Source organism: Tasmannia lanceolata, unplaced genomic scaffold (assembly GCF_043159265.1).
Source record: "Tasmannia lanceolata isolate RefF3 unplaced genomic scaffold, GAP_Taslan_0.1 ptg000015l, whole genome shotgun sequence".
Classification (NCBI taxonomy): Eukaryota; Viridiplantae; Streptophyta; class Magnoliopsida; order Canellales; family Winteraceae; genus Tasmannia; species Tasmannia lanceolata.
In genome coordinates this window covers 59,620,020-59,644,842 of record NW_027518692.1, presented here as the reverse complement: position 1 = coordinate 59,644,842, position 24,823 = coordinate 59,620,020, and the positions used below count along the sequence as shown (strand labels likewise).

The 24,823-nt window shown below is 38.4% G+C and overlaps 2 protein-coding genes across 4 annotated transcripts; both read left to right on the top strand.

The window, feature by feature from the left end:
* Nucleotides 1-1,045: 1,045 nt before the first annotated feature.
* LOC143892753 (cyclin-B1-2-like) lies at nucleotides 1,046-9,341 on the top strand. The gene is made up of 4 exons (XM_077397616.1): nucleotides 1,046-1,239; nucleotides 1,468-1,568; nucleotides 8,237-8,334; nucleotides 9,011-9,341. The coding sequence occupies exons 1-4, from the start codon at nucleotides 1,114-1,116 to the stop codon at nucleotides 9,109-9,111; spliced, it is 426 nt and encodes a 141-aa protein (XP_077253731.1). The 5' UTR covers nucleotides 1,046-1,113; the 3' UTR covers nucleotides 9,112-9,341.
* Nucleotides 9,342-10,602: 1,261 nt separating this feature from the next.
* On the top strand, nucleotides 10,603-23,088 carry LOC143892752 (uncharacterized). Of its 3 annotated transcripts, none has more exons than XM_077397615.1 (7): nucleotides 10,603-11,535; nucleotides 14,456-14,596; nucleotides 17,364-17,737; nucleotides 18,084-18,225; nucleotides 18,403-18,828; nucleotides 18,994-19,090; nucleotides 22,584-23,088. In XM_077397615.1, exons 1-7 carry the CDS (start codon nucleotides 11,022-11,024, stop codon nucleotides 22,744-22,746), a joined length of 1,857 nt encoding a protein of 618 aa, XP_077253730.1. In that variant the 5' UTR covers nucleotides 10,603-11,021; the 3' UTR covers nucleotides 22,747-23,088. The 3 variants fall into 3 exon arrangements, with proteins under 3 accessions (XP_077253730.1, XP_077253728.1, XP_077253729.1); XM_077397614.1 differs by adding an exon at nucleotides 19,170-19,224 and having other exon boundaries at nucleotides 10,607-11,535; nucleotides 18,084-18,828; XM_077397613.1 differs by having other exon boundaries at nucleotides 18,084-18,828.
* Nucleotides 23,089-24,823: the final 1,735 nt, after the last annotated feature.

Sequence of the window (24,823 nt, the reverse complement as noted above, 5' to 3'; positions counted from 1 at the left end):
TTTCCAAACTTTTACAAAACGAAAAACTGCTACAGTCCAGAGAGGGACGTATTCTATAGCTAGGTGAAGTGGCAGTGGGAAATGATATTTGTTAGGCGTAAAATTGGAATACAAATAGCATCTCGACACATGGCAGGGGGCTGCGGAAGTCCGAAGCGGCCAAGCCACTCCTCTTTGCGAAGTCCAAGATTGGGAGCTCTCGAAGCAAAGAGTCACATCCAGAAGCCGCAGCCGCCTCGATGGCACCATTATCACCTTGATCGGGAGGAGAGCCCTTGGCTCACCAGCACTCGACAGATTGCATCCAAGCATCGCCACGTGGCAGGGTGCAGAGCCAAGGGTAGATAAGGTCCCCGGCCAAGTAGAGGCCTTTGGTGGAGGTAGAAACCCGTCATCATCACTTGCCAGTTTGGTGACACATCACCACCTCCTGGGACCATGCCGGATCCCCATCGCCCGCCAGCTCGACTAACATGCCTCGTTCAGGTCGTATAGAGTCAAATCACCCATCATCCTATTGGCATGGCAGTCTTGGCCAATCCTGTGGTGCGTCTCTTGGTGGTATAAAGTGCAATCACCTGTCATCTTATTAGCCTGTCAGTGCTAGCCGACCATACAACGCGCCTCTTGGTCGCATAAAATCCCATCGCCCATCATTCTATTGGCCGGTCAGCCATGGCCAACTGTACAACACCAACCCCAGCGCCACGTTGTTGTCACATCATTGGCTCCTTGAAAACGGGACCTTCGTCTACAAAAGAGAATCCTGCACTCCGTTCCAAAGGTAATGCAAAACCACCATTCGTCCATTCCCCACGCAAGTTTGCATACCCAATGCCTCACTCGGATCACCGAGCAACGCACTCTTTCACTCTGTGCTCAATTATCATTTTGTTAACTCTGTCCAACTTGTGTGTCGAAGGGTTTCCCAGAGCTCCAACTCCGGGTGTCCTTAATGTTCTATCTTGAGCGCAGGGTCCTTTTATAAGGCTGTTTTAGTCATTTTATAATTTCTTTTCTTTTTTCCACTTTTCTTGCAAACGAAGTTTCTCCGTGGAGTACAAAAAGAAACGAAGAGGAGACAGAGCAAAGTATCAGAAGAAGAAGAAAAAAATGGAGGGTTCGAAGTCGATCGCTCACGAAGCCGGCAAAATTCCAAACGACCCCCTTCGTTTTGGATTACAAGGAGTGAAGAGCGATATAGTCGGATCTCACCCTCTTCAATCCCTTTACGAATCGGTGCCCTACCTTTTATCCTTTTATTTTCTTTCATTCCATTCCTTTTTTCTTCTTCTTCTTTGCTTTAGATATCTTCTTGTTATGATTTTTCTTTATTCTGATGTGTGATGGCTCAAATATTTCTGTTTTTATTTCTGCATTCTAATGATTTTTATTCTTAGCCCTAATACTAATCACTGAGTCCTGCTTTTTTTTTCTCTTCTATTCGTTTTCTTCTCTACTGATCAGACAAAGAGGAGTGAAGAGGACACGAAACGAATGATCCTTGCAAACACTTACGGATCCGCGTTACCATTGAAAATGAATCTTGACAGACAAATCCTTTCCAGGTTTGATTCTCTCCTTTGTTTTTGTTTTTTTTTGGAATCAGATGAATGTTGGAAAGCAGGTTTTTTTTTTCTGTATCTGGTAAATAATGTACATGATTATAGTATGAGCTTCAAAATCAAGACACATTTTAGGCTTGAATCAGAACCTAAACCCTAAATTTAGACCTAATTGATACATTGAAGGAACTTATCCACCTGTGTGTACGACGTGGTTGCTCTACTTGATACATTTATTTTCTGTTTTATGATCATTACACTTGGGTATTCTTTCTTCACGCTGGGTAAGATGGGATCAAACCTGTGTTACCTGTGGATCAAACCTGTGTTATCTGTCTAACTGTCTAGAGTTTCTGACAGGACAACCTCAGAAAATCCCAATACACCCTACAAGAAATTTTAGAAAGTGAAAATTTCAAAAAAAATGCAAGTGTAGAAAAAATAGGAAAAAATAAAAAATGCATATAAGCCATTGAGTTGTGATTTGCTGATTATTAATTATCAATTATCAATCCAAGCTTTTAATTTGCGTAATTTCCAAACTGTAGACCTAAACTAAGTAACTAGTTACCACTTAGGCCCTTTTCATTTCAGATTGTGACAAACGATGATGAGGGCCCCAACCGATTATTGGCACAAATTGCCAATAATCGGTTGGGGCCATTTGTGCCAATAATCAGTTGGGGCCCTCGCCATCGTTTGTCACAATCTGAAACAAACAGGGCCTAACTAGTTACTGCTAACTAACAAATATTCATAAGCAATTAAATTACTAAAGTAGTTTTTACTCGATCGTGTTAATCAATGAATATTCATGGTTCAACCATTTAAAATATGAATATTCATGGTTCATTATATCAGATAATATCATATTTTGTTACATGTAATAATCATCAAGAAAAGTGATACAACTATTGCAGCCTACATACATAGATATTCATTCGGTCATTGTACATTGAACATTTGAATTTGGGCGATGATAAATTCGCACCCCCTGCAGGATGATTCACACGACTTTTACACGTCGAAAAGCGTTAAAGTCTGCCACAATTCCCGTTAAAAGGGGTGCGAATCATCTTACAAGGGGTGCGAATTTATCATCTCCCTTGAATTTTGATTAATATGAACACACAATAACAATTGCTTCAGATTTAAAGTTTAAAGCCAACATGAAAGGAATTGTATGAGGTATAATGCAAATCACATGTTTTGATAACGGCCACTTAACAACGATTTAGACATTCAATGAAAGCATTAGTGTTGGTACCAATGTGTCGAATCTTCACTCAATGATGTGTCTACATGGGGTGTCAAAACCACTACCACCGATCATGACTGAAAGTTTCTCTCACAGTTTTGGATGACTTTGTGGAAGTGTTTCATTATCCTTCTTCAATATAGTAATGCCTGCCATCCACTAACAAGACAGTCAAATAGAGGTGGTAAATCGGAGCTTGGGAACTCTTTTAGGAAGCCATATTGATAGGAATCGGGAAGCCAATGCAATGGGATGCTATTCTATAGTAATCTAAATTCACTTACAATTATTCAAGAAGTCCCACTGTTGGAAAGACGCCATTTGAAATTGTGCGTGGAAGGCAGCCAAGTCATTAAGGAGCCCATTTGAAATTGTGTGTGGAAGGCATCCAAGATATTGTTATGACAGGATTCCTTTGCCTAATTTGGAGAATGCACGGGAAGGTGAATTTTCAAACACAGTATGGTCTGATCTAACTAATGGAAAAATGACAAATAGAAAGGTGAAGTATATGGAATCCAAACAAATCGTAAATGAAATTTGAAAACAAAACTGATTTAGCACTATTTTAGGGATAATTATCAACCTTTTAGAATAGATTTGAACAACCCAGGAAATTCAAACAAGATCAAAAGATCAATACTCTTGAAAACAGTAATCTTAATTTAAAAAAAAGGTGCTAGACAGCATGTGCAGAACTCTAGGTAAACCAACCGTAGGTTTGGGATCAAGATTGAACACTCAAAGATTGCAGGAAAGCTATTGAAAACAGTGCCAATTGAATAAAGTGAACAATAATTTTCAAGAAGATGCAAGGGTTGAAAATAAGAAGATGAAGTGTGAAAATGAATGAGATGCACAAATACCTTTAATAAACTACCAGGGCATCTTGTTGACATGTAACATCAAGACGTAGGGAATATATGACATCCACGATTGCAATTGCAACCTTCAAATTTCATTAATATCCATCCATGCCTTAAAAATGACCATTGGCCTACATATATGGACTTCCCACACGAATTCTAGTGACTTTCTCTTGATTTGCTTAGGGGGAATCTCCTTCCCCAAATTGGAAAAAAAAACTCCATGTAAATATAAATTTGCTGACCTACCATAAATTTCTAATTAGGTATCCTAATAACAACTGAAATGGGAAATTATTTAATTAGTTTCAACCGATTAAGAATAGTAACAATTCTAACATGACCCTCTTCACTAAAACCCCTAACTCTAGAAAAGTTCCTCATAAAATACCACGGAAAACAAAACCGGTCCCTAAACTCTACGAAAATAACTCTACCACATAAATAAGTCAGGGGAATGATGGGCCCTTTTTGTATCACGCATCTCACTTAAGTGACTTAAAGAAAAAAGAACCTAAGTGATTTAAGTGACCCTATTTTAATTTTGTCCCATGATTGATGGCCCCACTATCATAATTAGTCTTTTTCTAATTTTTGTGAGGGATCGCCCCCATAAGTGCTCAAAAGGAAACTCAAAACCACCATGCGTTAGAGACACTTTAAAAGATGCAAATTGTGATATAGTTATTTCATTTTCATGACCTATTTGGAGGACTGATTCATACAAAGCAGAGGTTCACAAACTGCTAACGTGTATACGCAGTTTTTAGGGCACTCAAGTGGGTCAGGTCGTGATTGAAGGTGATTCAGCAAACACAATTGCATTGGGAAAAAAGAGAGCATCCAAGGCCCATGGGGATTGGCGAAATACATGGATGAAATTGTAGATAGATGTAAAGATAGGGACATTTCTTTCATGCATATCTCTAGGAATGCGAATGAATTGGCGAATAAGCTCTCGCTAACAAGACACCGTAATTTTTTCTTCCTTGAATAAAGATGTCAATTTCTTCAAAATAAAATAAAATAAGGCCAAAGCGAATCTTCAACGTTATAGACAAGTATTTGAAGGCGGTGGAATTATAGTGAAATTGAAATCCTTTGAGCACATATCCCAAGTTGGGAGATCGACACATGGGTTCATGCAAGGTATTGAAGCGAATCAATGACAATGCTTATTTGATTGAGTTACCCTAGCTCTTCGGTATTGACTAGGGGTTCAACTTGGGTCTGGCTCAACCCGAATCCGTAGGGTTGTACCCGATTTTGGTTCGGGATGGGTTGGTGTTGGCATAAATCGGGTCAGGTTTCGGATTACAAAATGTCTACTCGACCATAAATCGGGTCGGGTTAGGGTCGAGGCGTCTACAACCTGACGCGTAGAGAGAACGTCCATATCCATTTTCTAATCGAGTCGCATTATTTCATATCCATATCCACATATGGCAGGCTGGCAACCCGAAATTAATCAATTTATAAGTTTTATTCCTTAACTTTATATAGAAGGGAAACTGTGAAAAATCCTAATCTCAGCCTATCATCGCATTTTGTCATTTCTTATCCTTTATTCTCTCAAACCCTTCCTTTTTTGAAAACCATGAAAAGCCCTAACCCTAATCCCTTTCGTTTCCAGTGAGTTGAATGGGCTTCTGCAAGCCCTTCCTCCCGTATAGTTTTATGTGCTTTGAAGTTTAAGTGGATTAAATATGAATACGTTGAAGAAGATCTCATTAACAAGAGTTCATTGCTATTGAAGAACAATCATGTGCACAAAAAGTTTATGATGATCTTGCACGAGTGGATTCGTTATCCACCTAAAGATCCTCGTCGAAGATGTTTATGAGAAAGCCATGGCTCGCTTCATGGGGGAATTTATCTATGAGAAGGTGATGGTTTTATACGTTTTCTTTTCTGTTTTTATAGTGTGCAACCTACTTTGATTTTGACTGCAATTTTGGAGATGGTTGATAAGGGTGCAACTTGGGTTGATTTTTGGGGATTTTGGGTTTTTTAATACAGTAATTCTCAAATAACAAGCATGCTGCAGAATCTCTCCCTCTCCTCAGGTATGAGGTCGGGTTATGGGTTGGGTTCGATCGGGCTAGGGGTCGGGTCGAGCCTCCTCGGGTTGGGGGTCGGGTCGGGTTAGGGTTGAAGAGTTGTTCCTTCGGGTTGGGTTCGGGTTGGCCTCAACCCGGCCTGAGTTGCACCCGTAGTTATGACAAATAACTTAAATGTAAAACACCTCTTTCCATATTGAGGCACCACCACAGGGGAAGAAGATTTCGATAGCATCCTTGATAAATGCATAGTTGAAGATGATGCTAGATAGGCGGCTGACATAAATTCAGCCAACTGAATTGAGTGTCAATAGAAGAATTACAAGACATTGCACCAAAGACATTGGAAGTATTTGAAGTCTTTAACTAGAGGATGAATTCTTCCCAGGGAGAAGGGACTAATGCAAATGCAATGTTCTATGCGTCAAAGAAATCAAAGTAGAAGAATGAAGAATCGGAGCAAGAAGTAACTAGGGGTTGATTCTCTTGTATTGACCATCTCGGTCTTCAGGCTTTTGCCCTGCTTTTAATAAATCATTGTCATTTTAAAAAGAAAAGAAACAAGGGGCTGATTTGTGTGCACAGTCGCAAAATATGTCCTAACTTCAGGTTACCATTTGGGGCCCCACATTGGAGCTTATGAGTTGAAATTTGACATGGATGATCATCATCAAGTCAACTATTTATGATTCAAATTTGATGCGAAACGGATAACATTTGCTATACTTTTGGTGGGCAGAAGTGGACTGGGTTATTAATTATTGCAAATGGGGTCAGATTGTCATTTTCCTCGATGGCTTAATGGGGGAAGGGGCACTTTAGTAATTCTAATTTATTTATTTGTGCAAAATTTGAAATTTCATGCGGAGTGGGTATGAAATAAGCTTTCACATATGAAGATAAAAAGAGAGAAACGATGACTTTTCTTGGCTATGTAAAAAATCCAGTCGTGCCAAACAAAGTTGGGGGATCTTCCACTAGATACACAAGATATGAATGAACAGGCTACGCAACTCAACTCAACTAAGCCTGTGTCCCAAACTAGTTGGGGTCGGCTAATGAATCCTTTAAAAAAATTTCACGAAGAAGGTAATGAACATGCTACTATAATTTTCATACTCGGCTAATGCAGAATAATACCACTTTCCCTTTCCCCTTTCCTGTTTTCCTCTAAAAAGAAAAAATATACAGATAAGTCACAACCCTGGTAACCAAGAAAACCCCAACCTATTATAGCCCGAGTATGACAAATAATTGCATTGGACGTTCCTAGTTTATATGGATCGCAATTCCAGCCTCCCTAAAGTGATACTGAAAGGGTTAAATGCACTTTTGCCGGTGGTTCTAATCTGCTGATTTTAAGTTTGATTTGAATAGGAGCAGTTTTCACTTGTATTTGGCAGTGGATTGTAGACTGCACGCTGGCACACTTTCTAGCCTGGCGTAAAATATGGTGTTAGATTTTAATCCATGGTAAGTTTTTTTTCTATAATTGTGTAATACAGAAAAGAGGGCGAGCCTTGGCGCAAGCCGCGCAACCATAAGGTTGCTCCATTGTGACCCGGTGGTCACGGGTTCGAGTCACGGAAACAGCCTCTCTGCAAAGCAGGGCTAAGGCTGCGGACATCTAGCCCTCCCCAGACCCCGCAACGGGAGCCTCGTGTACTGTGCCGCCCTTTTTTTTTTGGTGGAATACGGAAAGCTTACACAGTACGAAAGCCATTTCCTCGGTTGAGAATAGCTGATTTAAGGTTGGCAGCAGTACCGATTAAAAAGATTGGCATTGCATATTGTGAAGTTACTCATTTGCCTTACCTTGGAAAGTTCAAGTGAACACATAGATGAAACCATTTAGTTCCATTCCTGTTTGATTATAGTATTATATCAGAGGTTTTCGTTATAGTATTGCATAAGACATTTAAATATTAGACTGTCAGCTTCCTTTTTCTGGAGGGTTTCCTGTGGTCCTCTTTTGAGCCCTGGCAAATAAATAATCAAAGTCATAAACGATAATCTAGGGGACAAGTTACAAACTACTCTTAATTCATTGTAAGTGCATACATTATAAATGTTTTTTTCTAGATTCAAACTATAAAATGATAATCTAGGGAGCAAAGTACAAACTATTCATGTTTCACTATAAGTGTATGCATTATAAATGTTTTTTCTAATAAATAATTTAAATTTGCTAGCATCCATCGCAAAAGGCATTTCGCGGTTGGTCTGTCGCATGTCAGACCAGCCACCTCGTGAATGGAGACAAAAGGTGTTGTCTTCATTCACGAGGTGGCTGGTCTGACATGCAACAGACCGGCCACGAAATGCCTTTTGCCATGGACGCTAGCAATTCCCAAAAATTTATAACAGCCAGTTATTTACATTGCATGTATTCGAGTAACAATTAAAAAATGCATGTTTGAAGTCCCAAGGCCCACTCTTCTTAAAAATTGCTTATATTTTAGCTCCGTGTTATTATTGCGTTTGCAGATTCCAGAGGCCTCCTGGAGCTTTGTCGTCCTCTATGCTAGGTCTGGAGGCTCTCACTGGTAGCTTGGATGATTTTGGCTTTGAGGATTACCTGAATGGTAACTCTGCTCTTATTTCAGTGTTGTTTCAGTTTCATCACGGTCCTTGACATGAACTCTTAAAGAGTAAAGACTCCCATTAAATCTTAACAGTGAACACAAGAAAACAATCAAACTTGTCCTACCCCAGTTTTTCACCACTTTCTACTCAAGGTCATTTATCTTCTTTTATTTTCATTGTCTTTAAATTGCGAGAAATCCACTGCTGAGTTTTTTTGGCTTACATTTTGGGTCATCTTATGTGGTTTCTATTGAATGGGCGAAGTACTCATGTTGGACACGTGTCGGGTTTCAATGTTTCAAGATTCTCTTGACACCTCTAATTCTCTTTTATTTATTTATTTTTTCTGATTACTACTGTCAAAACTTTACAGTTACAACATCTTTTGAGTTTTATCCATCCAAATAATAAGTTTTTTATCTGAAAATAAAATATTACATTTACTTACTATTTTTTATTTTTAATATATTACTTGTTATAAATATATTAATATGTAAAAAATTAAAATTTGTGAATTGATTAAAATATTTTGGCGAATCCACGCATCTTTCTTTCTGATGCAATATAATTATGGGACATGTTAACAATATATGTTCAGACGTATTTCTATGCTTGTAATTTAGTTTGAGTTCCAGTGCCTCTCCCAACTTTGCCGCTTTTCTTGACATTTTACAGATCCACGCGAGTCAGAAACCTACCGGCCAACAGAGATGCATCATGGGATGGAAGTTCGCCTTGGCCTCTCAAAGGGCCCTGCTTGCCCAAGTTTCATCTGACTTTATTGCAGCACTCCAAAATTGTGGTTTTCACCGCCCCAAAATCATGAAATGTGGTGATATTGTTCTTGATTTTCTATCTTTGTTTAATGGTTACATAATTACTGCTGGATGCCGCAGTGATTGAATCTCTTGTTATCACTACCATACTTTGTGTTTTGTCACACTATCAATACTTCCTCCATGACCAATTATGGGCAGTAGAATATTCTTAAGAACCATGTCATCTAGATTCTTATGGCCATGTTCTTGTAATGGCTACAAGTCTGAAACAATACTGAGAGATGTTAAAATATCAATGGGGGCACAGGGAAGGGAGTTTGTTTGAGTTGCCATCCCTGCCCCCTTCGTAATTTTTCAGCCATCTCTGTTCTCTGCTTTGCTCTTAAAACTTGCTGCCGTTTTAAAACAAAATTTTGGGCCAGGATTCACACTATTCTCACACGCACTGCCTCTTTCTCATAACTTGAGTGATATTTGCAGGTTCTCGAAATCGAACTCATCAACTCTAAGGCCCTGTTTTGGTTGCAGGAATGTTTTTTGAAAAAGATTGGGAAAAATTTCCTCCTTTTCCATTGTTTGATTACACATGAAAAAAAATATGTCAATTTAAACCAAAACAGTTTAAATTTTATTTATAGGGACCTTTTTTTTTATGGGTTATTTATAGGGACCTTGACCTTTCATTTATAGGGCCTCAAGAGTGGCCTACCATGGACTTCCAAAGCCCCACGTTGAGGGTGTCAGGTCCCACTTGAGGAGTACACAACCTCAATTAGTCAATTGGTAGTAAAATCAATTGGATCATCATATTAAATCATGAAGGTGTTTTGCATTGTCCCTCTACCAAAACCAAACAAAAATTGAATTGTGTTTTTTGTGGCTGATGTCATGTCACCCACATGCACTTCTGTTTTGTTTACTCATCCCTTCACAAAACCAAGTAAGAGACTAATTTTGCTTGGACCACTTCCCATTTTGCTCCCCAGTGAAAATTGGTACGATTCCACTCAACACATTAAACACAGGATCTCCAGGGTACCACTGAGGTGGTTGAAAAGGTAAAAACAACTAGATAAAGACAAATGGTTGAAATTGTGTTAAGGGGCCGTTACTGCTTCTATACTTAGGTTCTCCTATCATATGCATTTTGGTTCCAAAATTCCTGTGTTTAAAGAGGAGAAGATTCGAATGGCTCGAAACCCATTACAACAAATTTATAGAAAATACTACCAATATGAAGGTTGAATTTTAAGAGAATGACACACATGCCTAAGGTCGGACGAGATCATGGCAGATCGGAATCTACGACATAAATAAGCTGGGATTGAACCTACGACATAAATAAGAGTAGCTTTTTCATTTGCTACAAAATTTAACCCTTGAATTACAGTAGCTTTGATCTATTGATTGATTATATTAACAAAAATGCAAGCTATCGTTCAAGGGAAAAAGCAAAAATAATCCTCGGTTATTAAACCATAAAAATAAACCTTTAAAAAAAAACAACGAGTGCATTGGTACTGAGCAATCCTTGGTTATTAACAGTTTAAAACTCACCCGTGGGCGCACGTTAGCCTTTGGCTAAACGTAACGACATTCTCTCTCTACGCACCCACCCCACGACAAAAGCTAGTAGCAGTTTTTTTAACACACTTCCCTCTAACCCCCATTCGCAACTCCTCCGCCGTTCAAACCCCCCTTACCCATTTTCTCACAACAGAAAAAATAGAAAAGAAAAACAGATTCTCGTCCTTATTTTTTTAAACCTCCAGCCTCCATGATCAGTACTCATCTCTCTCCTCTCTCCTCTCCAACCCTTCAAACCCTAGATTTCCACACTAGAGCTTTCATGGAAAAAGAAGTTCTCCCTTTCCCAAAACCCTAACCACTCACTCCTTTCCCCTTCTATGGACGCACGCCGAGCCTCTAGAATGGTGATAGACCCTAAAGTGCGCCAGGTAGGGTTCATAACCCCAGGCGCGCCACCAGAACGGACACAGTCCGTTCCCGCAGTGGCGTCCTCCCCGCCTGTTTCCGATCATTCTCCGGCAAACACGCTCTCTCCGGTCATGATTCCTCCACCTCGTCACGCATCGGATAACCTACCATCCTTGGCACGCGGAATCCCTATTACAGTCCAAATGTCGCCTCTCAGAAGACCTTCAATTGGGGATAACATGATGCTTGGGAGTTATAATCCTTCGGAGTCTATGTTGGGGACTTCTCCGGTAGGGTCATCGTCGAGGAACGGCGGGGAATTCTCGGAGGGGATTTCGTCCCTGGGGTGGATTGGAAAGGGCGATTTGGGGAATGTTGCTTTGTCTCTTCCGAGTATGAGTATCCCGATGAAATCGAGTAATTTTCCTTCGCCGAGTAATTTGACTACGGTTTCAGTGGTGAAATTGCCTCTGGGAATGTCAGGTAAGAAATTGGTTTTTTTTTTTTTTTTCTGTTCTTTTGTTGTTGTTTTATTGGAAGTAAGCATGTGAAGAATTTTTCATAAAAAACATAAAAGTAGGAAGAATTGTTCTACATAGATGCAAAAGATTCTGCAAAGTTGGTATCCTGTTGAAGGCCAGCATTTTTTGGAGGGGTGGGGAGTACTTACACGTATTGAAATCCATCGGCATATGATCAATCAGTGGAAAATGTAACAAAGAACATTAAATCAATGGAATATGATGTAACAAAGAACATTCCATGACTACCATTTCCACACCCTATAATCAACATCAACTTTTCATGAAAAGATTATTAGTTAACACATTTGATCCGTCTTTGGAAACTTATGAATCTTCCCCTCCTCCCACCTTGCCTTCCTTCCTAACTTTTGCTTTCATATCAATCGTTAGGACGGGAATATCATTGGAGTATTAGTTCAATGGATACTGATTTTTAATGAAACACCTTCCCAAAAGTATGTTTTCACCCCATTTTCTTCTCGATCCCTGATGCAAATTTAGCTCTAATACCAATTTGGAGCAAACCTAATGTTTGCTGTTTTTTTTTTTTTTAATGGTTTTTTTTTAGATTTTAGATCATATTGAGGATCTGTTTGCTGGTTTATTTGTGACAATTTTCAACATAGTCTCATAACAGAATAAACAACAAGTAGTAATCAAAAGACAGGTTTTCACAAAGATTCAAAACATTTGAATTCTTCCACCAATAGAAATCAAATCAGCTAAGAGAGTTCCATACAATAGATTATTAACCAGAGAAAATCAGCCGAGTAGTCAATAATAGTCAAATGGCTAATAAACTCTATTAACGAATCCTATCTATAAAATAAACTCCCTAACTATGGCCCAAAGAAATCTAGAATGGACAATGGAATATGAGTAGCGACTATAACTACGGTATTAGGTTAAGGGGGGATGAGGGTAGGCTCAAAGGAGAAAGTATTGGTAGGCTTTCATGTAAATAAGAATATAGGAAAAACTGTACCTGAGTAGTGTGCAGAGCCTCAGCCTTGGTTGTCTAGACTAGATGTAGATGTAAGTAGCCTCCAAGAGAAGAAAGAGATGTAGCTAGAGACATGAGGACGGATTGATCTTAACAAAGACAAGGAGAGATGAAGGAAAGAAGGATCAAGATCTTGAAAATAAAGGAAGATCAAGATCTAGAAAAGATCAAGAACATGATCACGAAAAGAAAAGAAAAGAAAAGAAGATCAATATCCATAAAAGATTAAGATCAAGAAGAGGAGAATGAAGACCAAGTGGAAGAAAAGTTAATGGGAAAGGGTGAAACAATTTATAAACCCATTTGGGAAGAGTGAAAAGGGATAAAAGAGGGAATGGTTTATAAACCCAATCGGGAAGAGTAAAAAGTGGAAAAAGAGCGAATGGTTTATAAACCCAATCAGGAAGGGGGAAAAGGTGTGAAAATGAATGTAGGATATAAGAAGAGAGAAGAGAATGAATAGAGGATGTAAGTAGGGAGGGGAGGAAGATGAAATAGCAGAAGAGGGGATGAGATGAGAGAAAGATAGAAGATGGGGTGCACCTTGATACAAGAGGGGCTTATTCTCACGTTTTTTTAAGATTCCCAGACTTTCTTCTTTTTGGTCTTTTATATGGGCTGAGAGGTTTGCACTTCCTAAAAATAGTTAGTCATCACCAACTAAAAACAGTAAGTTCATATTTTTAATGGATGATGTGTGGGCTTTGGCTTAAGTGTTGGTTGGCCTTGGGAAAAAAGTGCGGAAGCTCACCTATTTCACTTGAGACATAAATGCATTATGAAAAAGCAAGGTGTCATTGGCAGACAAAACGTGAAGGGCAACATGACTGATCCTTCTTTTTTTTTGAATGGTACAACATCACTGATCCTTACACCCTGAAACTTCCAAATACACCATCTTCATTGCCCTATTCATTATTCTATGAAACAACTAGGAAACAAAGTGAAAGACTAGGTGTCTCTGTCTCAACCACTGAGAGATCCCAACAAAATTTTCAGGGCTTGTCTAGTTGCAGGATAAGTCTATCCAGGCAAAGGCAAAACTTGTTCTGGGATATAGATAATTCTATGTTTGTCATTATGTTTATATATGCATTCATGTAGCTTAAGGATATACTTATCCTAGAATTTGAAGATTATAATTTGAAAACCCAACTGGTTGTCTTGGGACTTACTTGAGTCAACTCAATCTGGCCCTTAAATAGGTGGCTGTTGGGTAAAAGTAGCCAGATTTTATATGGTCGTTTTTTTGTTGTGTCAGCTGGGTCAACTTGGGTGATTCCCAAGCCAATCAGCTGGGTCAACTTGGGTGATTCTCAAGCCAACCAGCCTAGTTTCCATAAGAGCATTTAAAACAATGTTTCCTAGAATTTTTTTTTCTGTTTTGAAGAGTTTTTCTTTTGTTTGTTATTGAGTATTTTTATAGTAAAAATTAATTTAAACTCATTTACATTACCTGCTTGTCATCCGCCAAGTCGTTTGGTTGTTTCTGCCCAATGACTAATCAAGTTTGATCAACTGCTCTATCAAATCTAACGAACAAGATGGGGATGTTGTGAGCAATTGGGGGCCACCACTCCATTTATAAAGCCCAAAGAAAGCTTGTGTTCCCATTACCCATGCAGACAGATGTATTGTCCATGGTGGTTTTGTATTCTTGAGCAAAGAGAATTCAAATTCTCTCCAACTATTATTCTAAAAAAAAATAGTTACTTTGAATTCCTAGAGCAAAGTCTTTCCCATAATAAAAATAATTTGGTAGCTTATGGCTTCATAGGTCTTTTGATTTTGGGTGTCTAAAGCTATTTTTGAATTTTATTTTGTTCTTACAGTTAGTGGATTGTAATATTTGGAGCTCATAAAAGAAGTCTTGCAGAAAAAGATGGAAAAGCATTGGCTGAAGTGCAAAATGAACGAGTTGTGGGCTCAAAGCCGGTGAAAGAGAAAACATCAAAGGCTGAAAGGCGTGCCCTTCAAGAGGCTCAACAAGCTGCAAAGGCTGCAGCAAAAAATACAGGTAATTTTTTTTCTTCTTTTCTTTTTAGTTGATGCAAAATTTACTGCTACTATTATGGTGTCATGTTTCTTTTGGCCGAGTGGATCCATTGAAACATATTCGGTATCTATTTAGCTTTTATTACACTTATTTTTTTCATAGGTAATAAATTTACTTTTCCAGTTTTTTTTTCTTTTTTCTTTTTTTGAATGTCTCTTTTCCATTTTGCACGTAAGAAGTTGCAAGTGTAATTTTATAAAAAGCCACATTGACGTGTATGTATCTAGTTTCTCTCATCATCGTGATGGCTTGGACTTTTATATTACTATGTTGACCTGTACTTGGGATGAACTCCCTTGATGCATTCATATATAGGAGATTGGTTAATTCTATCATCTTTTTCTTAGGCACTGTATGTTGGATTTTGAATCTAGATCTTAGTGTAGACTTGCAAGATATTTTGACATTTATAAAATACATCTATCCTTGTAAAAGGTTTGTATAAATCCTCTAGTCGGTTGGGACCTATACTTCCATGGTGACTGAGGTCTTTGGAATGCATATTGATCAAGTTTGGCCAAAGATAGTCCAATAGTACATGGTGACAAGACTGTGAGACCTATTGGTGAAACTCTGCTCTTGTTCATGATAGTTGGACTTTTTTGCTAGTGTTTTTCACTTTTTCTGAAGGGAACAACTCTTGGTAATTGTTTACCTGGTGTGATTGAGGAGAAACACAATTTTCATCTATCTTATGTTGAGTTTTGCTCATTCTCATCGTGTGGTTCTCACACGCGCACACACACAGTGAGGGGTGTTGTTGTCTTCTGTTAGTCAACTTAGTGCATGCCCCATCATATTTATGTTTTTGGTGTAACTCTTTAGGTCTTTGCTTATGTTAAATGCTTTAGTTTGATCCCCGTCATTGGATGATCCTAATGGCACATTATGTAATATCTAAAACTCGACTTATATAAAAGAACATGATAGGATGTGGGGTTGGAATTCAGGCACAGATGTTTTGCTGAGCCGACACTACTTTTAGCCTATGTTTTGCTGAGTCAACCTGACTTTTTTGCAAGTCGACTCGATGTTTTACCGAGTCGACCTGACTTTTAGCCGTGTCGACCCGACTTTTGCTGATCTGACCCGACTTTTTGCCGAGTTGACCCATTTTTTTGTTAATTCTTCCATTTTCTTTCTTCTTTTTTTTCTGTCCCCTATTTATCTTTTCTTTTTTCCTTCTTCCTCTTCCTCTTCCTCTTTCAAGTTGCAGCAGTGGTCGGCGGTGAAAGTGGAGATGAAAAAACAGAAAATTAGAGAAGGAGAAGAGGGCAGAATAACTTTTCAAAAAAAAGAAAGAGAGAGGGCAAAATGGTCTTTTGGACTGTATAGCGGCCTACTTGGATGAAAAGAGTTGAAACTACCAGCCATCTGCAAATTCAGACTCAAAATGTAATTATTTTGTCCTTTTCCCTTTTCTTTTTTGGGATTTGCTAGGGTCCATCTCAAAAGGCATTTCGCGGAACGTATGTTGCGTGAGGGAGCAGCCATATAGGCTCACTTTCCTACAGATTTTGTCATTATTTATGAGGTGGCTGCTCTCTCATGCAACAGACCTTCCGCGAAATGCCTTTTGCAATGGACCCTAGCAAATCCCTTCCTTTTTTGTTGTAGTAATACATCCTGTCACAAGATTAAATTTTACTTTTCAATGTTTATATGGTCATGAAGCAAGCCTGTACCCTGATATATTGTCACCTAGGGTCTATGGACATGGATGCCAGTGACAATTTGTCACAAAACAAAAATTGCAGACGTAGCAATCTCTCAAAATGACTTAATATTATGTGTGTAGCGATCACAATTTTTAAATGTATTAGGAACTTCCCCAAAACATCATAAAGCATTTTCAAGTGCCTGCATCCAATTCTATTCAGATAAATAAATGAAATGTGTAATGCATCCCAAGATGGAAGAAATGGCCAACCCTCAATACAAAGATGGAACTTGGTTCCATGGAGGCTAGTTTCAAATTCTCATTTAGCACCATGCAGTTCTGGCGAGGAGCTCCTTTTATAGTATTGGAAGCTTAAACTATTGGTGTTATTTTATTTAATGCCTCCAAAGTCCATACCTAAAGTGCAGGATCCTCCCTTATATATCATTTAACAAGTCATTTTTCTTTTCTTATAGGTCACAGTACTTTGGATGTAGTCAAATGTCATCAGCTATTTGAATTTTAGCCTGCTTTTCTTCTAATGCTTATGAGTTTAATTTTAGTTCAGACCACTAATGATTATCTGTTGGTTGTCCATGTTTTGCATGACATATGCATGCTTGCCCATGTGTATGCATGCCTCTATCTCACAATTGGCTATGCTGTTGTCTGCTTCTTCAAATTTCTTCATCTCTCAAACTATTTCACAAATATCTCCGATATTTTCAAAATATAGTGATTTTGTCGCGATATTTTGATAAAACGACAAAATCCCAAAATAATCCCTAGAATTTTAAAATATAGAAATATTTTCATTTACTGCGATAATATCATGATAATATCACGATATTTTTATTTTTTTTCTTTATTTGTATATTTTTAAATAATCATTTTTATCATTTTTCCCGATATAAACTCGAAAATATAAAAAAATTAATATTTCCCATGATTTTCCCTTGCCGAGAAATTCCCAAGAACGATATTTGTGACATAGCTCTCAAATAGCAAAAAACGTATGTCTCCACCTCACCATTTTGTATGTTTTTCTCGCATGATGGGTAATTGTAGGTGAAGGAAGCAAGCCTACCGCTGCCTCTGGAGGAGCAGTGCCAGCGAATGCTAAACAGGCTAAAGTCGTGAAGCCTCCATCACAAAGGAAAGATGGCCCTTCAGTTACATCTTCTACTGCTGCTTCTGAGAAGAAAGGAGTTGATCGCCTGCCAGAAAAAGAGAGGAAGAAAGATGTCCCTCACCCTCGTATGCAATTTGATGATAAACAACGGGTTGAAAAAGCTAAAAGGCGTGCAGTTGTCAAGCAAATTGAAGCTAGAAACAGAGTTGAATTATTTAGACATTTGCCTCAGTATGTGCATGGCACCCAGCTTCCTGATCTTGAGTCAAAGTTTTTCCATCTTGATCCTATGCATCCTGCCATTTACAAGGTATGTGATTGCCCTTCCTACTTGGTACATATTCCAGAAAGTAGAGCCTTTTTCTTACATATTCACTACATTTTACCCTGCTGTTTTCAGAATGATTTCTGAGCTGAGTATGTTATACTGTTGATTATAAAGAATAACAAAAACGTATATATTTTGCTATTTCATTATTGTTTCTGACGTAAAGTCACTGTTCATTATAAAGAATGATGAAAACATGTATTTTCTCGAAAAACCCAAGTCAAATATGGTGGTAAACTGTGAATTCTATATTATATTTTAAGTTTGAATGTACAAAAATAATTTAGCTGCTGATTTTGTGTAATGGCTTTTTCTCTGAATGATTCAGGTCGGGCTGCAGTATTTGGCAGGGAATATTTCTGGTGGTAATGCTCGTTGTGTTGCAATGCTTCAAGCATTTCAGGACGCAATTAGAGACTACTCCACACCAACAGAAAAAACTCTTGTTCGAGATTTAACTGCGAAAATTGGTAGTTATATTTCATTTTTTATTGAGTGTAGGCCCATCTCAAACAGCATGGGGAATGCAATTAGGTTTTTAAAAAGTAGAATTGCCAAGTTACCTTTAACGCTTACAGAGCCGGAAGCAAAAGCCACTCTTCAATCAGATATTGATCATTTTATAAATGAAAAGATTGTTCTCGCAGATAAGGTGATTGTCAGGCATGCAGTGACAAAGATCAGAGATGGGGATGTACTCCTCACATATGGCTCATCCAGTGTTGTTGAAATGATATTATTACATGCTCATGAGCTCGGAAAACAGTTCCGCGTTGTGGTAGTAGACTCCCGTCCTAAGCTTGAAGGGCAATCACTCCTTCGTAGGTTGGTAGCGAAGGGCATCAGTTGTACATATACCCACGTCAATGCTATTTCCTATATCATGCATGAGGTCACACGGGTTTTCCTAGGAGCGTCCTCTGTGTTATCTAATGGAACAGTTTACTCAAGAGTTGGGAGTGCTTGTGTGGCTATGGTTGCTCACGCATTCCATGTTCCCGTCATAATATGCTGTGAAGCATACAAGTTTCATGAAAGGGTGCAGCTAGATTCTATATGCTCTAATGAACTCGGTATGTCTCTCGAATTTCTCGTTTAATCAAAATCTCACAAATTTCTCATGATAAATTCAATTTCTGAGCAATATTTGTGACATAGGTAGAATTTGTATTTCAGAAGTGGGCTCATGTTCTTGTGGAATTCATACATGTATGTAAATTTGTTATGTTGCTTTGCAGGTGATCCAGATGCCATTTCAAAGGTCCCTGGAAGAAAGGAGCTGAACCATCTTGATAATTGGGCTGCTAGTGAAAATTTACAGCTTTTGAATCTTCTGTGAGTATTCAGAACTCAAATTGACGATTACTTTCCCACTTGATTTGCAAGCTCTGTTTTTAATCTGGTTCTTTAACAGTTATGACGCAACACCTTCAGATTATGTATCAATGATTGTTACTGATTATGGAATGGTAAGTTATATTCAAACCTCAAAGTTGTAAATCTTTAATCTCCCTTTTATCGTCTATACCTTTTATCACACATTGTATTGTTCTTAAGTAGACCTAGTTAATGGGTGGGCCGGGCCGGGTTTGACCCAACCCGTACGGGTCGGGTCGTACGGGCAGGGTAAAAAATGACCCGGAATTTTACGGGTCACAATTTGGTGAACCTGGACCCCACCCGTACGGGCTGGTCACCTGGTTTTTACAGAAACCCTAGACTATAAAGGGGAAAAATGAGAAATATCATACAATTTATAAAGAAGATTTTTTTTCAAAACTAAAACCCTAAAATTAAGACCTTAGACAAACCCTAGTTCCGTCCACGAAGTTCCACACCCCAAACACAGAGATTGCACAAACGCTAGAATTTGCAGAAACAATGCAGAAAAAAAATGGAAGAAGAAGACGAACCTGTTTGATTCCGATTTAGAGGGAAGTCAGAGAAAGAATGTTTTTCCTCTTGAAAAAACTTTCCATGGTGGAGGTGGTGAAGGTAGCTGTGGTGTGGGTTTCAGAAGCCAAAGTGGCTGGAATCCATGGTGGAGGTGGTGACTGGTGGTATGGGGTGGGAATCGGAGTTAGGGCTTGGTTGGATTTGCAGGGGAGAACGGAGATGATGGCTATGGAGGAAATGGTGGCTGTGGCTATGGAGGTGGCGATGGTGGAGGTTGGTGATGACCTCCTCGCTCTCTCTTTCTCTCCCTCTCTCCTGTGTAGTTGCTGAAGAAACCTAACCCTATTCTTTTCTTTCGTTTAGAAGATGACCTCCTCTCTCTCTCTCTCTCTCTCTCTCTCTCTCTCTCTCTCCAGTGTTGTTGCCGAAGAACCCTAACCCTATTCTTTTCTTTCGTTTCGTGACACATGAGTTGTGAGTGACAAATGAAAAATATACCTTAAATACGACCATATAAAATTTTGATCATTTGGGTTTTTACGGGTACCCGCTGGTCCACCCAGCCCGGGACAGTTTTGAAGCGAACTGTACGGGTCGGGTTGAAATTTCAACGGGTCACTAATTTGTGACCCGGACCCGTAAATTACGGGCGGGCCGGGTGGACCCGTGGGTCTGGGTCACTTTTTGCCATGTCTATTCTTAAGTAGTGGACTTTTACAGGCTTTTACTCTTATCGTGATTTGTTAGACGTGGAAATATTCTGTCAACTATTTATCTAGTTAGCTTCTAGATGGATATAACAAAATTATTCAATATAAACAGAAAATTTATACATGTGGCAAAGCTTGTAGAATAGGTAACATCAAATGTGACACTCTTTAACTAGGATATGTGGGACCTTGTTAGCCTCACATACAACCCACACTAAAAAATCTGTTTCAAAGCAACCTACACTAATATTCTTAATAAGTAACCTTTAACCCTCCAATAATGCATGAAATTTGGCTTGGCTTGACTCCTTGAAGTTAGTGGGACGTGAGCTAATTTGTTTCGTCCTATGTCATCCCTAAATAGCGTTTTTATTTTGGTTGGCCTCATATTGCCCTTTGAACTCTTACCAAACTTAAGCTCTTATTAGAGTCTATCACAGGCTTTCATCACTTTCAAGACCTCCATTTGTTTGTTGTTAAATCTTGCACCTTGGTTGTGCTAAACTCCTTTCTCCCCCAAAATCCATTGAATCAAAATCTTCTTAATCGCTTCCCCTTCTCCTAGCTTTTCTGCGTAGATTAGACATTATTGCTTAGAATTCTCAAAGTTTTACTTGTCATAAAAAAAAAAATTTTTTATCAAAGTTTTACTTCCAGATTTTGTAGCATCCAACTACTCCCCTAAAATAACAGTTTAGGTGGTGGGAGGGAGAGCTACACTTTCATCTATACGCAAATCTATGTGCCAGGACTAAGTTTGTTTTAAAGGACATGTTTCTCATGCCTCTATTTCCCACATCATTCTCTCAACTCCGTCATACTTATCACAGACAAATATGAAGTGTAACCCTGTGGAACACCTGTCTGTAAATTAGCATACTAACAATCAATTCTTCAAGTATGCCACTTCTTCACTTAAATCTTTTCTTGAGTGAACTTAAATTTCTTTGTTCTCGTAGTACATAAACGTAACAACACATCCAATTTCCACGGAAAAGCCCCACTAAACTAACATGTATCTCCAAAAGCAATCCTATTTTAAGTGCCAACAATCTGCCTAGTTGATGTGGCCCAAAGGAGGAGAAATAAGAGAGAGTGGAAAAGAGAAGAATAAGAGGAAGAGAAGAAGAATAGAAGAAGGGAGTGAGACTAGTAGAGGAGAAAGAAGGGAAGAAAGGAGGAAGAGGGAAAGAAGAAGAAGAAGAAAACGGGAAGAGGAAGAGGGAAAGAAGAAGAAGAAAACGGGAGGAAGAAGAGGGATAGGGGAGAATCTTTGTTCTCAATTCAGTAATTCATCATCAAAATCTAAAAACCCTAATACACGAGGGCCTTATATAGGCCATTGAAATAACTTGGAAATAAAATAACATGGAAAATAAATGCCCTAAAAACTAGAACATTGAAATAAATATCCGAGAAATAAAATGACATGGAAATAAAAATCCTAAATGTTATAATTGGCAAATATGCCACTTATTGGGCCTATACGCATCACTAGTCTTAAAAAAAATTCTGACCAGTCTAATCTCCACCTTCGTTAGAGCCAAACAAACCTATCCTGATGTGACTCAAGGAGACCTATAATAGAAAACTAAGCTTGACAAGTTATTATTCATGTTTTTCTTTTATAACTTTCTTCTCTCATTTTAAACTGATCAAACCTCCCCATAAATCATGCTCAGAACTCATCAAGAACTGTTAAATATTCATAGAACCAAGGGAATATCTTTTTCCCCTGAAACCCAGCCCCCATTTTCTATTTGTCCTTTTTGGATGCATGTGTATTTGTTTGGAGTTGGTTAAACCAAGATTTTGCAGTGCATTAATACCACAGACGTAGTTATGAAAAAATGAACTTGTGTTACAACAATATCTACAATCCATTGACCACACTTGATACCCAACTTCTGAAATAAATTCAGGGGACAAGCATATGGTTTCTGATTATTGTAATTTGCTTCATCCATAACCCTAATAAAATATGCCCATTCAATGATGTTGTAATGAAGTTAACTGAATTTATCTGTTTGGCAGTATCCTTCCATTGATCAGCATTTTCTCTGGTCCAATAGTCATCCATTGATTAGCATTTTGCCCAAGCATTTTCTCTGGTCCAATAGGATTTTTGTAAATGCTTTAATGAGGAAAACTAAATTTGCATATTGCCATCATATATCCAGTCATTTTCTTCTTCTTTTTCTTTTTCTTTTCTTTTTTTGCAGATTCCCCCAACAAGTGTGCCTGTCATTGTGCGAGAATACCGAAGAGAACACCTGTGGATATGAAGGCATGCTCCGTTATTTAGGAAAAGTTTCATTGTGCGAGAATACTGAAGAGAGCACCTGTGGATATGAAGGCATGTTCCGTTATTTAGGAAATGTTTGATCCTGTCCTATCCTTAGTAGAAGCACAGCTTTTAATCTTCTTTGTTCTTGCCTGAATTCATCGTAATCACAATTCATGCATAATAAGACTTGAAATCTGATCATTTAGGCCGAAGGAAATTTTCTTCTTTTTTTCCCTCAATAATATTTCATGCCTATCAAAGTTGCTGGGGATTTGGATTTTGTTAAACTGACTCAGTGAAGAGCGCGGTTTCTTTGCCTCTCCGGGCAGTTTTGTGGGGTTCTTTTTTCTTCTGTTGTAATCTGAGTTTTTCAATCGTTTGTAGGTGTATTCATCGAATACTTACTGTCATTACAGAGACAAAACTGGTGAAATTTTCTCCCCTTTGTTTATTTCCTTGTAGGCTTTTTCCCTTGTCTAGTTTAAGGAGGTTGAAGAAAGAAATATACCATGCGGAAGGTATCGTGCTGTACAATGCGGGCCCCACCTTGGATTGGCATTGCCAAAAAATCATTATGATTAGAATATCATAGCCGTCAGATCAAGTGTCCACAGATGGAAGGTGATACCTTAAAAATTATTTGCATATTGGCATTTGCTAATTGCTAGGCAATTTTGCAGGAGAGAACATCCACCTCAGATGAATTGAATGAATAAGACAAAATCCTCCCAAAAGTCAACCTGTTTGCCGTTCTCTCTTGCAAGTGAGCCCCAAAATCGCTTTCCGCGAAAATGCCTAGCAAATCCCTTGCATACATGTAGATTCTTTTGAAGTTATATATGATTATTTGCTGTGGAGACCGAAAGCTAGAAGTTAAGACGAGAGTGCCCGAGTCCACATCAATTCACTTTTCCGAAGTGGGATCTTTACTTTTGTGTGGAACCCCAACATTCGCAAATAAATGATTACAATGGGTTTTGTTAAGGTGAATAAATGATTATAATGGGTTTTGTTAAGGTGCATTGGAAATGTAAATCTACACGTACATTATTTAAGAAAAAAAACTCAAAAGCCATGTAAAACTCTTAATCCCTATGTAAATTTATATTTTCAAAGCACCTTAACGGGTGCCCTTAACAAAATCCTTTTTTATAAATGATATTGTGCCCTAAAGCAGCAGTGAGGGTACAAAATGTGTGTAGTATGTATACATTTTAAAAATCCATTCGAATATATACGAAGGAAACTTATATGTGCATACCCTAGTATTGATACTGCACCCTCCTCATTTTAAAATTCATTGATTTGAGGGCCAATGAAAGAAGTTTAGAATTAAGAAAATGGTGTGTCCTTATCAAAGGTGGGTGCCGTATAAATTTCAGCTACATAGGAAACGATCATGAAACTTCACCGAAATAGAGCATTCTGATGTTTCATCAAATAAAAATTTTCTATTACGTTAAAGTAAGAAATTTAAGCGAGGAAAATGATTGTGAGCTTGAAGCTCATATAGCTTATATGAGCTTGAGGGCCCAAACACATGCGTCCCACATTTTTTATGATGATCCAAACCATTCATTTGCAAGGCTCCATCATAGATAGGGTGTGTGCCAAAAATCAGATTCATTGGATAATCCTAACCCTTCCAGTGTGCCAAAAATCAGATTCATTGGATAATCCTAACCCTTCCAAAAGCGGAGGGAAAAAATGGGCAGATTTGTGGCAAACGGTATATGTCCATTTTGCCCTCCACATTTGGATGGGTTAGGATGATCCTATGAAGCTGATTTTTTGTACACATCCTATCTATGTAAGGAACTTTCAAATGAATGCTTTGGATCATCCTAACAATGTGGGCCCACATGTGTTTGGGCCCTCAAGCTCATATAAGCTATATGAGCTTCAAGCTCACATTGGAGCCACGTCCACAATAAATCTTGAAAAGTGTCAAATCATGGGTCATACGTTTTTATTTTCCACATTTTCAGAGTGTTTTCCTAAAAACATTAATATCAAATGATGCACCTTGATTACGTGCGGACACCATATAAACAATGTAAAAGAACCATATCTAGCTGTTCCCATTGGAAAGTTGAGAGTAGAGTGGAAAATCCAAATACCTTCACTCAACCATATTGATTTTCCTTAATTCTTTAGGCCCTGTTTGCTTTGGAT